Here is a 12,828-nt window from a genome sequence, read left to right as displayed (position 1 = left end):
TCAGGTGAATGGAAAGCCCGTGACTGTCCCCATCAGCCCGGACCCCAGGGTCACCGTCAAACCCTCCGGGAGACACGTGGTGGTACAAACCGACTTCGGCCTGACCGTGAGGTACGACGGCAGTCACCACGCCGATGTCCGAGTCCCGAGCGAGTAAGTACCTCCCGTCGCCTGGCGCCTCGCGGACGATCGGAGGAGGTGGGGAGGGTGGGGAGAGGGGAGGCGCTTGTTCCACCCTCCCCACACCCCCCCCAACCCAACCCACAATCGCACTAGCGTCTGGCCGGCTTCCTAACGCCCGTGTGTCTCTTGTCCCAGCTACGGCGGTGAGATGTGCGGCCTGTGCGGCGACTACAACAGAATCCCCGGCGACGACTTCCGGACCCCCGAGGGACAGGTGGCGAGAGACGCCAACGACTTTGGGAACAGCTGGAACGTGGCGGAGAAGTGAGTGGGGTCGGCGGGGGGAAGGGCTGAACTCTGTTGGCTCCTGTTTCCGCGTCTTCACCCCCCCCCCTTCGCCGTGAGGGTCGAGTGAAGCGGGGGGAGGATTCCCGGCTTCATTAACAGCCTAGGGGGGTGGTTTGGGGGGGCGGCCTTGGCCTCTCTCTGGTTTCCCTATCCTCGCGCCGTTCGATGGGAGAATCGTTTCACCGCTACAAACGCTTCCCCGGCTTTTTAACAGCCTCTGACGCCCGGCAACGGGAACGATCGGACGTGGCTGTGACCATCTTCACACCAGCCAATAGGAGGGTTGGGTGTTGCTGGTGGGGGTGGGTGGGGGGGATGGGGAAGGGTATTTAGGGGCTCCAGACCGATGAGGGTGGGGTTGTCCACACTCACCGGGCCGCAGGAATCCCACTGGATGTTCAACCCCGAATTAAAACTGCCTTTGTATATCCGCCCTCCGGGTCTGTCCGGAGCGAGGATCGAACCCTCCGCCTTCCGACTCAGGAAACCAATTGTTTGTTCTCAATGGGAGCCAATCGCCCCAAAAGCTGGAAATGCCCACGGAAGCCACGGCTTCTCTTTGGCTCCATCTCCCAGGTGGTGATGGGGGAACGAACGGGGCGGAGACTTTGGGGGTTTCTCGTAGCGCAGTTGACTGCGGAGCTGGGGCGGGTGGGGATAGTCGGGGGATGGCATCGATGGGCCCAATGGCCTCTGCTCCCTCTCGAGCTTCTTCTCTGTTCTTCACTGAAGCTGAGGGGTCCTTTGTGTCGATGATTTGAAGGGGGAGGTTGGTGCTATTCCCTGTGGAATAGAGGACGCTCAGAGCGGGACAGTTAGAGATCGTCAATTAATGAAGAGTGATTAATAAAGCAGACGGTACCTGAGGCTTTACCAATAGGGACATAGACTACAAAAGCAAGGAGGTTGTGTTAATCTCGTATGAAACACTGGTTTTGCCTCACCTTGAAGACGATGTCCAGTTCTGGTCGCCACACTTTAGGAAGGATGTGAAGTCACCAGAGAGAGAGCAGGAAAGATTCACAGGGATGGTCGCAGGGATGAGGAACCTGTCACGTGGAAGGATTGGAGATGTTGGGACTGTTCTCCTTGGAGAAGAGAAGGTTGAGAGGAGTTTTGATTGAGGTGTTCAACATCAGGAGGGGTCTGGACAGAGTAGAGAGGGGGAAACTGTTCCCATTGGTGGAAGGATCAAGAACCAGAGGGCACAGATTTAAGGTAATTGGCAAAAGAAGCAATGGAGACGCGAGGAGAAACTTTTTCACCCCAGCGAGTGGTTAGGGTCTGGGATGCGCTGCCTGAGAGTGTGGGGGAGGCAGAGTCAATCGAGGCACTCGAGAGGGAGTTAGATTATTATCTTAAAACGAAGAATGTGCAGGGTTACGGGGAGAAGGTGGGGGAGCGGCACGAGGTAAATTGATCATCCGGGGAGCTGGAACAGTCTCGATGGGCCGAACGGCCTCCTTCTCTGCTGTAACAATTCTGACCTTCGGTGACGAAAATAATGAATGTCTCGATATGATCGACTTAGAAAAGATGTTCCTGTTTGTGGGGGAGACCAGAACTCGGGGGTGATAAACACGAGACGGTCACTAATAAATCCAATCGGGAATTCAGGAGAAACCTCTTCACCCCGAGAGTGGGGAGAGTGTGGGACTCGCTCCCCTGCAGGGAGCGGCCGAGGTGAATAGTGTCGATAACGTTTAAGGGGGGGGAAGCTGGATAAACACATGAGGGAGAAAGGAATAGAGGGATATGGGGACGGGGGTGAGATGAGGTAGAGTTAGAGGAACCTCGCGTGGAGTAGAAACACCAGCACACACCGGTCGGGCCGAATGGCCTGTTTGAGTGCTGTACGCCCGGTGTCGTTCCCTGTGTAAATCTTCCCCCTTTTCTTTCTCCCCAGCTGCACCTCGACAGACACCGAGGTGAGGCCCCAGTGCACTGAGGGCGAGCGAGAGGCGTATGAAGGAACCTCCTACTGTGGGGTATTGCTGGATCAACACGGCCCATTCGCCTCCTGTCACTACAAGATTGACCCCATGGTACGTACAGCCCAGGACTGGCTTCATCCTCACTGGGACTCCATCTCTCCAGTTCCTCCACCTTCCACACACTTTCTCCACCCACCTCCCCCCCACCCCCAACTCCCGGGTCCCCTTTGATAAGTCCCCTTGGGGAAACACTGAGGCCCGAGACTCACAGCTCAGAGGCCGGATCGGCTCAGTGGGTAGCGCGGCCTCACCTCCGAGGGGGGAGGGGGGAGGAGGAGGAGGTCCTGGGGTCCGAGACCCACTCCGGAGACTCGAGTAGAGTCTGTCGAGCGACTGCCCCCTCGACGGAGCGAGTCTGGACGTGACACCTATCAGGGTGACACACGAACGCCCATCCCGACCGCCCCTCACATGTGTGGCCTTCAGAGAACCCGGGAGGCTATTCGAAAAGGGGCAACGATGCTCTGACCAGCGTCCCGACCAATATTTACCCCCTCCACGTGAAACCCGAGGCAATTTCATGACCTGGATCTTCATCTGGGTGTGGGATCTTGCTGTGCGCACCAATAGGCTGCCACTTTTCCAACTCGTGGCTGATTTCGATGAGTAAATTCGTTGGTGTCAGACACCATGTGATGTCCTCACTCGGCCAGCGGCTCTGTGGGGAAAGGTTCTCTCCTCTCTGTCTGCCTGGTTCACACACACACACACAAACGCCTCACACCCTCCCCCCCTCTGCTCTGTCTGCCCCTCTCCCCAGGCCTTCTTCAGAGACTGCGTCTACGACATGTGCGAGCTGGACGGAGACAGGGGGCCGCTGTGCGAGGCTCTGGAGGCCTACGTCAACGCCTGTCAGCAACGCAACGTCGCCATCCGACCCTGGAGGAACGACACCTTCTGCCGTAGGTACCGCGCCCGCCCGGACGGCGCCGTGGGGTGGGGAGGAGGGCGGCGCTGAAGACGGGTTTTCCATCCTCCCCCACCAACTCCCAGTGACGCCTAGTTGTGTTTTTCTCTTACAGCCCTCGCCTGCCCGGCGAACAGTCACTACCAGCCGTGCGCGTCGGCCTGCCCGGCCACCTGCCTCGACCCTCGACCCCCGACCTGTGACCTGCCCTGCGCGGAGGGCTGTCGGTGTGACCGGGGCTTTGTGCAGAGCGGGGCCCAGTGCGTCTCCAGGGACCAGTGCGGCTGCGCGTTCAATGGATCCAATTATCAGGTAACGCGGGGGAAAAGGGGGTCAGCTGAGACATCCCAGAACATTGCGAACGCTCGATCTTATTAAAACCCAACAAACTCCCTTTCCCTGTCCGTGGATCAGCCTTTCCACCCTCACCTTCACCCCCGTCCCCTTCAATCGCTTCCCTCTCCGGGAATCTATCCCATTGACTCTTAATTCCTTCCACACTCTTACCTGTGGCTAAGTGGGTCACATTCTCACCAACGACTCAGAATGTTGTAGGGTCAAGTCCGAATCCAGACGTACGAGCACAAAACCTTGGCTGATATCCCAGTGCAGTATTGAGGGGAGTGCCACACTGTCAGAGGTGCCGTTTTTCAGATGAGGTTTAAGACCGAGGCACAAGCTGTCCTCTCAAGTGGAGGTAAGCGATTCCAAGGCATTATCTTGAAGATTTAGGCAGTTCTCCCCAGTGTCACCATCATCCTCAACTCATTACTAATCCCAATACAAATTTGGTTATCATCACATTTCTCTGTGTGTGTGTGTGTGGGAGCTTGCTGTGCACAGTTTGGTCTTATATTTCCTCCATTATGACCGTGACTACAATTCAAAGGTCTTTCACTGGCTGTAACATTGTAGTGCATTAAAAATTGCATTGTGAATTTTGTCCACTTGAGGTACCAGACACACATGTACCAGCAGAGAGAGTCTGCTAGGAAGAGAATAAGAAAGGATACGTGTCTCCCAGCTTGTGCAGTTCTAATCCTGAACATCTCTAAGCTTAATGTATAACTGTTTCCGGTCCAAGAACATCACGGAAAGAACTTTGGGATGTCCTGAGGTGGGGAAAGGTGCTATATAAATGCAAGTCCTTTCTTTCTTGCAATGGGCCTGGTCCATGTTCAATGGCCTTTTCTCCTCTTCCTGTGCAGATCAGTTCTAACGTGAGTCTCTCTCTCTCTCTCTCTCTGTGTTTACAGCCCGGTGAGGTGATCTGGTCTGAGGCCTGTAACCAGGTGTGTAAGTGCCTGTCCAACAACAACGTCCAGTGCACGGACACCAGCTGCTCTCCGGACGAGTACTGCGCCAACAAGGGCGGTGTCCGGGGTTGTTACCCGAAAGGTAAAGAGCCTCCGAGGGTTTAATCCTTACTGACCTCGTAACCCAACCCCCTCCCCCTCCCATTCTAAATCCCAACTTTCCCCCGGTTCAATGTTGCTGGAGGAAACTCCTCTGGGAATGGAAATGTGGGAATGTCTCACTTCCCGATCCTCTCCGTTGACTTCTCCCCAGGTTGGTCCTCGTGTACGGCATCCGGAGATCCTCACTATACCTCCTTCGACAAGAGGAAGTTTAACTTCCAAGGGAACTGCACTTACGTGCTGGCCAAGACCTGCAACACCAGCCGGACCCCCTTCGCCGTCTACGCGGCCAACGAGCATCGCCACGGGAACACGGCCGTCTCTTACGTCCGAGCGGTCTACGTCAGCGTCTACGGCATCACCGTGTCGGTCCTCAGGAACAGAGCCGTCCAGGTGAGAGGAGACATCCTTACACTCGCCCCCACCCCCCCCAACCCACCCCGTCCATCGAAAGTGTTGAGAAACCCATCGATAGATTAATGTTGGGTGAAGAGATCGAGGGATATGGAGCAAAGGTGGAGTTGAAATAGGGATCAGCCACGATCTGATTTGGGTTAGAGGGGCTGAATGGCCTCCTGTTGTCCTGATGCTCCCTCCTCTGTGTCTGTACGAAACCCGGATCTCTCAGTGGAAGGTTGAAGAGTGGAATTGGATCCCAACAGATTCTGGAGGAACACCCTCTGATCCAAGCGTGACATTCCCATGGAAACATCCCCTTCCCGCCCTCTGGAATTATATTCGAACGGAGTTAATCCCCCTCCACTTCCCTGGAACAGAAACGCAACCTCAACCCCGGGGCCTAGACTTACCTCCTTCACTCCCTCCCTCCCCCCCTCATTTCTCCACGTGTGTGTTTTTCAGGTGAATGGAAAGCCGGTAACTGTCCCCATCAGCCCGGACCCCAGGGTCACCGTCAAACCCTCCGGGAGACACGTGGTGGTACAAACCGACTTCGGCCTGACCGTGAGGTACGACGGCAGTCACCACGCCGATGTCCGAGTCCCGAGCGAGTAAGTACCTCCTGCCGCCTGGCGCCTCGCGGACGATCGGAGGGGTGGGAGGTGGGGAGGTGGGGGGGAGTGGGAGGCGCTTGTTCCACCCTCCCCCCCACCTCCCCCCCAACCCAACCCGCAATCGCGCTACCGTCTGGCCGGCTTCCTAACGCCCGTGTGTCTCTTGTCCCAGCTACGGCGGTGAGATGTGCGGCCTGTGCGGCGACTACAACAGAATCCCCGGCGACGACTTCCGGACCCCCGAGGGACGGGTGGCGAGAGACGCCAACGACTTTGGGAACAGCTGGAACGTGGCGGAGAAGTGAGTGGGGTCGGCGGGGGGAAGGGCTCAACCCTGTTGGCTCCTGTTTCCGCGTCTTCACCCACCCCCCTTCGCCGTGAGGGTCGAGTGAAGCGGGGGGAGGATTCCCGGCTTCATTAACAGCCTGGGGGGGTGGTATGGGGGGGCGGCCTTGACCTCTCTCTGGTTTCCCTATCCTCGCGCCGTTCGATGGGAGAATCGTTTCACCGCTACAAACGCTTCCCCGGCTTTTTAACAGCCTCTGACGCCCGGCAACGGGAACGATCGGACGTGGTTGTGACCATCTTCACACCAGCCAATAGGAGGGTTGGGTGTTGCTGGTGGGGGTGGGTGGGGGGGATGGGGAAGGGTATTTAGGGGCTCCAGACCGATGAGGGTGGGGTTGTCCACACTCACCGGGCCGCAGGAATCCCACTGGATGTTCAACCCCGAATTAAAACTGCCTTTGTATATCCGCCCTCCGGGTCTGTCCGGAGCGAGGATCGAACCCTCCGCCTTCCGACTCAGGAACCCAATTGTTTGTTCTCAATGGGAGCCAATCGCCCCAACAGCTGGAAATGCCCCCGGAAGCCACGGCTTCTCTTTGGCTCCATCTCCCAGGTGGTGATGGGGGAACGAACGGGGCGGAGACTTTGGGGGTTTGTCGTAGCGCAGTTGACTGCGGAGCTGGGGCGGGTGGGGATAGTCGGGGGATGGCATCGATGGGCCCAATGGCCTCTGCTCCCCCTTGAGCTTCTTCTCTGTTTGTGTGCTGTACGCCCGGTGTCGTTCCCTGTGTAAATCTTCCCCCTTTTCTTTCTCCCCAGCTGCACCTCGACAGACACCGAGGTGAAGCCCCAGTGCACTGAGGGCGAGCGAGAGGCGTATGAAGGAACCTCCTACTGTGGGGTATTGCTGGATCAACACGGCCCATTCGCCTCCTGTCACTACAAGATTGACCCCATGGTACGTACAGCCCAGGACTGGCTTCATTCTCACTGGGACTCCATCTCTCCAGTTCCTCCACCTTCCACACACTTTCTCCACCCACCACCCCCCCACCCCCAACTCCCGGGTTCCTTTGATAAGTCCCCTCGGGGCAACATTGAGACCCGAGACTCACAGCTCAGAGGCCGGATCGGCTCAGTGGGTAGCGCGGCCTCACCTCCGAGGGGGGAGGGGGAGGAGGAGGAGGAGGAGGTCGTGGGGTCCGAGACCCACTCCAGAGACTCGAGTAGTGTCTGTCGAGCGACTGCCCCCTCGACGGAGCGAGTCTGGACGTGACACCTGTCAGGGTGACACACGAACGCCCATCCCGACCGCCCCTCACATGTGTGGCCTTCAGAGAACCCGGGAAAGCTATTCGAAAAGGGGCAACGATGCTCTGACCAGCGTCCCGACCAATATTTACCCCCTCCACCAAAACCAGAGGCAATATCATGACCTGGATCTTCATCTGGGTGTGGGATCTTGCTGTGCGCACCAATAGGCTGCCACTTTTCCAACTCGTGATTGATTTCGATGAGTAAATTCGTTGGTGTCAGACACCTTGGGATGTCCTCGCTCGGCCAGCGGCTCTGTGGGGAAAGGTTCTCTCCTCTCTTTCTGCCTGGTTCACACACACACACACAAACGCCTCACACCCTCCCACCCTCTGCTCTGTCTGCCCCTCTCCCCAGGCCTTCTTCAGAGACTGCGTCTACGACATGTGCGAGCTGGACGGAGACAGGGGGCCGCTGTGCGAAGCTCTGGAGGCCTACGTCAACGCCTGTCAGCAACGCAACGTCGCCATCCGACCCTGGAGGAACGACACCTTCTGCCGTAGGTACCGCGCCCGCCCGAGACGGCGCCGTGTGGTGGGGAGGAGGGGGGCGCTGAAGCCGGGTTTTTCCACCCCCCCTCCCACCAACTCCCAGTGACGCCTCATTGTGTTTTTCTCTTACAGCCCTCGCCTGCCCGTCGAACAGTCACTACCAGCCGTGCGCGTCGGCCTGCCCGGCCACCTGCCTCGACCCTCGACCCCCGACCTGTGACCTGCCCTGCGCGGAGGGCTGTCGGTGTGACCGGGGCTTTGTGCAGAGCGGGGCCCAGTGCGTCTCCAGGGACCAGTGCGGCTGCGCGTTCAATGGATCCAATTATCAGGTAACGCGGGGGAAAAGGGGGTCAGCTGAGACATCCCAGAACATCGCGAACGCTCGATCTTATAAAACCCAACAAACTCCCTTTCCCTGTCCATGGATCAGCCTTTCCACCCTCACCTTCACCCCCCCGTCCCCTTCAATCTCGTCCCTCTCCGGGAATCTATCCCATTGACTCTTAATTCCTTCCACACTCTTACCTGTGGCTCAGTGGGTCACATTCTCACCAACGACTCAGAACGTCGTAGGTTCAAGTCCGAATCCAGACATATGAGCACAAAACCTTGGCTGATATACCAATGCAGTATTAAGGGGAGTGCCACACTGTCAGAGGTGCTGTTTTTCAGATGAGGTTTAAGACCGAGGCACAATCTGCCCTCTCAAGTGGAGGTAAGCGATTCTAAGGCATTATCTTGAAGATTTAGGCAGTTCTCCCCAGTGTCACCATCATCCTCAACTCATTACTAATCCCAATACAAATTTGGTTATCATCACATTTCTCTGTGTGTGTGTGTGTGTGTGTGTGTGGGAGCTTGCTGTGCACAGTTTGGTCTTATATTTCCTCCATTATGACCGTGACTACAATTCAAAGGTCTTTCACTGGCTGTAACATTGTAGTGCATTAAAAATTGCATTGCGAATTTTGTCCGCTTGAGGTACCAGACACACATGTACCAGCAGAGAGAGTCTGCTAGGAAGAGAATAAGAAAGGATAAATGTCTCCCAGCTTGTGCAGTTCTAATCCTGAACATCTCTAAGCTTAATGTATAACTGTTTCCGGCCCAAGAACTTCACGGAAAGAACTTTGGGATGTCCTGAGGTGGGGAAAGGTGCTATATAAATGCAGGTCCTTTCTTTCTTGCAATGGGCCTGATCCATGTTCGATGGCCTTTTCTCCTCTTCCTGTGCAGGTCAGTTCTAACGTGAGTCTCTCTCTCTCTCTCTCTGTGTTTACAGCCCGGTGAGGTGATCTGGTCTGAGGCCTGTAACCAGGTGTGTAAGTGCCTGTCCAGCAACAACGTCCAGTGCAAGGACACCAGCTGCTCTCCGGACGAGTACTGCGCCAACAAGGGCGGAGTCCGGGGTTGTTACCCGAAAGGTAAAGATCCTCCGAGGGTTTAATCTTTACTGACCTCGTAACCCAACCCCCTCCCCCTCCCATTCTAAATCCCAACTTTTCCCCTGTTCAATGTTGCTGGAGGAAACTCCTCTGGGAGTGGAAATGTGGGAATGTCTCACTTCCCGATCCTCTCCGTTGACTTCTCCTCAGGTTGGTCCTCGTGTACGGCATCCGGAGATCCTCACTATACCTCCTTCGACAAGAGGAAGTTTAACTTCCAAGGGAACTGCACTTACGTGCTGGCCAAGACCTGCAACACCAGCCAGACCCCCTTCACCGTCTACGCGGCCAACGAGCATCGCCACGGGAGTACGGCCGTCTCTTACGTCCGAGCGGTCTACGTGAGCGTCTACGGCATCACCGTGTCGGTCCTCAGGAACAGAGTCGTCCAGGTGAGAGGAGGCGTCCTTACACTCGCCCCCACCCCCCCCGTCCATCGAAAGTGCTGAGAAACCGATCGATAGATTATTGTTGGGTAAGGGGATGGAGGGATATGGAGCCAAGGAAGGTAGATAGAGTTGAGATAGAGATCTAATTGAATGGTAGAATGGGCTAGAGAGGCTGAATGACCTCCTGTTGCAACCAACGTCTTAATTATTTGGCATTCTGTAAGCGCAAATCCTGCCTAATTGACCCGACTCACCCTCCAGTCCTGTTCGTAATGTGAAGGCATCGTCTGGCTTTCCAATAACCACAAATTCTTTACCGCTTCCCAATTGTCGTGCAGCCTCAAGTGGACCCAGTCCACCGCTGAGCATTTGCATTTTTAACCGTTGCAACTGAATGCGTTTCATTCCGGCTGTCCATCGGGTCTGTGTTCCTCCACCCTCTTCCCAAGAAGCCTGAGAAGTCCTTTCCCGCTCTCCTTGGGTTTATTTGGAAACAGGGAAATTCGGTTCTCCTTGTTGAAGTTGGTACCAGTCTTCCCTGCGAGGCGGGTGGGCTGTGTGATCGACTCCTTACCCCCGGGGCTTAGGTTCACACACTCTGTGGCGAAATAGGCAGGGGGGTTTATTTGAATTGAAACTCTTAGCCTGTCTCCTGGACTGTTCCCACCCTCAGCAAGTCGGTTCTGGTGGACCTGTTTAAAACCCCGGTTCAGCCTCGGCTAGAGCTTTGGGTGCAACTCTGGGCACCGCACGTTGGGAAGGATGTGAAGGAATAATTAAGAAGTTGGTTGCAACAGGAGGCCATTCCGCCCCTCTAGCCCATTCTACCATTCAGTTAGATCATGGCTGATCTCTATCTCAACTCTATCTACCTTCCTTTGCTCCATATCCCTCCATCCCCTTACCCAACAATAAGCATTAGTGAAGGTGCAGAAAAGGTTCACGAGAATGGGTTCCGGGGATGAGGAACTTCAGTTCCGGTGGAAGGATTCGAGAGGCTGGGGTTGTTTCCCTCGGAGAAGGGAAGGTTGAGAGGAGATTTGAGCGAGGTGTTCAAAATCACGGGGGTGGTGGTGGGGTGGAGTCTGGACTGAGTGGACAGGGAGAGACTGTTCCCAATGGTGGAAGGACGGAGGGCACAGATTTAAGGTCATTGGCAAAAGAAGCAACGGGGACACGAGGAGAAACTTTTTCACGCAGCGAGCGGTTAGGATCTGGAATGCGCTGGCTGAGAGCGTGGAGGTGGGGGTGGGGAGGCAGAGTCAATCCAGGCGTTCCCGAGGGATGCGGATGATTACCTGGAGAGAAAAAAATTTGACAAGGTGAGGGGCCGGCAGAGCGGGAGTAGCTGAGTTGCTCTTTCTCTCTCTGCAGAGAGAGCTAGCCTGGCCACGACGGGCAGAATGGCCTCATCCTGGGCTGTGCCCGCTCTGTGATCCGATGAACGCAGTCCCTCATTTGGTCGCACCCCCTACCTTCGGGTGGGCGACTTGGAAGAGTCGGAAAAGTACTTGGTAAAGAAGGGGGGTGGGAAAGACGAGGGCGGGTGGTGGAACACCGGATAACCGTTCCCGGGCAAACTTGACCGTGGATCTGTGTTCGGCTCAGGTTGATGGAAAGACGGTGAACACCCCCAGCGAACCAGTCCGCGGGCTCTCGGTCAGCCTCTCTGGCAAGCACGTCACCATAGAAACGGACTTCGGCCTGACGGTGAGGTACGATGGCCGGCAACACGCAGAGGTCAAAGTTCAAAGCAAGTAAGTGGAACTGAGGAGATGGACAACTTCAACCACGGGGGCCTAGTGGGTGTCTGCAGATGGCTTCTGTCCGAAACTGCTCAGCAACCAGGAGTTTAGGAGATAAGATGGGGGGGCCCCATATGTCGGGACTCCCTTCGGTGTTAAAGAGGGGGTCACACGTTCGTCGGAAGCGGTTCAGAGACGGTTGATCGGGGGGGGTGAAAGGTTATGAGGAAAGGTTGAGCAGGTTGGGCCTGTACTCATTGGAGTTTAGAAGAATGAGCGGTCGATCTTATTGAAACGTGTAAGATTGTGAGGGGACTTGACGGGGTGGAGGCTGAGAGGATGTTTCCCCTCGTGGGGGAGTCTAGAATTGGCGGGGGGGGGGTGGGGGACGGGGGCACAGTTTCAGAATAAGGGGCCTCCCCTTTAAGACGGAGATGAGGAGAAATTTCTTCTCTCCGGGGGACGCTAGTGTTTGGAATTCTCTACCTCAGAGAGCAGTGGAGGCCGGGTCATTGAGGATATTCAAGGGCCGAGTTCGAGGGATTTCTGATTAGACCAGGGGAGTCGAGGGTTATCGAGGGAGCGGACAGGAACGTGAAGTTAAGGCCGCAGTCAGGTCGGCCGTGATCTTATCGAATGGAGGATCAGGCTCGAGGGGCCGAATGACCCTCCTCCTGCTCCTAATTCCTTTTGCAAGGACGAAGCTACAGATGCCTCAGCTGTGACCTTCCAAAGCTCCCTCCCTTCAGGAAATGCCCCTCTGAGATTGAAAATATTGCAATCGCCACCACACGGTGGGTTTAAGACAGCGGAGAGAGACAGAGAGAGAGAGAGGGGGGGGTGGGCAGGAATGGTTGGTCGAATAGCAATTGTGAGGAAGGGGTCGGAATTTATAATGAAGGGCATGGTGACCAAGCTCAGTAACAGACCCGAGTACAGTCGGGCAGTTCAAAGGGTTCAGCCTCGCAGGACAGAAGTTGGGAAATATTTCCTCACACGGAGATGGGAGGTGTGGGGTATATCAGAGAGTGTTACAGTGAGGGGTGTGGGGTATATCAGAGAGTGTTACAGTGAGGGGTGTGGGGTATATCAGAGAGTGTTACAGTGAGGGGTGTGGGGTATATCAGAGAGTGTTACAGTGAAGGGTGTGGGGTATATCAGAGAGTGTTACAGTGAGGGGTGTGGGGTATATCAGAGAGTGTTACAGTGAGGGGTGTGGGGTATATCAGAGTGTTACAGTGAGGGGTGTGGGGTATATCAGAGAGTGTTACAGTGAGGGGTGTGGGGTATATCAGAGTGTTACAGTGAGGGGTGTGGGGTATATCAGAGAGAGTTACAGTGAGGGGTGTGGGG

The 12,828-nt window shown here is 55.9% G+C and overlaps 1 protein-coding gene across 1 annotated transcript in view; it reads left to right on the top strand.

The window, feature by feature from the left end:
* Positions 1-12,828, top strand: part of LOC144671712 (IgGFc-binding protein-like) — a 57,352-nt gene that overhangs the window by 43,230 nt on the left and 1,294 nt on the right. Inside the window, exons 42-56 of the mRNA XM_078533726.1 lie at positions 5-153; positions 319-447; positions 2,378-2,516; positions 3,226-3,367; positions 3,488-3,558; positions 4,743-4,770; positions 4,942-5,183; positions 5,652-5,800; positions 5,976-6,104; positions 6,911-7,049; positions 7,763-7,904; positions 8,029-8,225; positions 9,179-9,320; positions 9,492-9,733; positions 11,339-11,487. Coding sequence (XP_078389852.1) covers positions 5-153; positions 319-447; positions 2,378-2,516; positions 3,226-3,367; positions 3,488-3,558; positions 4,743-4,770; positions 4,942-5,183; positions 5,652-5,800; positions 5,976-6,104; positions 6,911-7,049; positions 7,763-7,904; positions 8,029-8,225; positions 9,179-9,320; positions 9,492-9,733; positions 11,339-11,487 — 2,189 coding nt within the window. The remainder of the gene's footprint in view (positions 1-4; positions 154-318; positions 448-2,377; positions 2,517-3,225; positions 3,368-3,487; positions 3,559-4,742; positions 4,771-4,941; positions 5,184-5,651; positions 5,801-5,975; positions 6,105-6,910; positions 7,050-7,762; positions 7,905-8,028; positions 8,226-9,178; positions 9,321-9,491; positions 9,734-11,338; positions 11,488-12,828) is intronic.

Source organism: Cetorhinus maximus, chromosome 34, assembly GCF_964194155.1.
Source record: "Cetorhinus maximus chromosome 34, sCetMax3.hap1.1, whole genome shotgun sequence".
NCBI classification, from domain to species: domain Eukaryota; kingdom Metazoa; phylum Chordata; class Chondrichthyes; order Lamniformes; family Cetorhinidae; genus Cetorhinus; species Cetorhinus maximus.
This window is presented reverse-complemented; position numbering and strand designations above follow the sequence as displayed.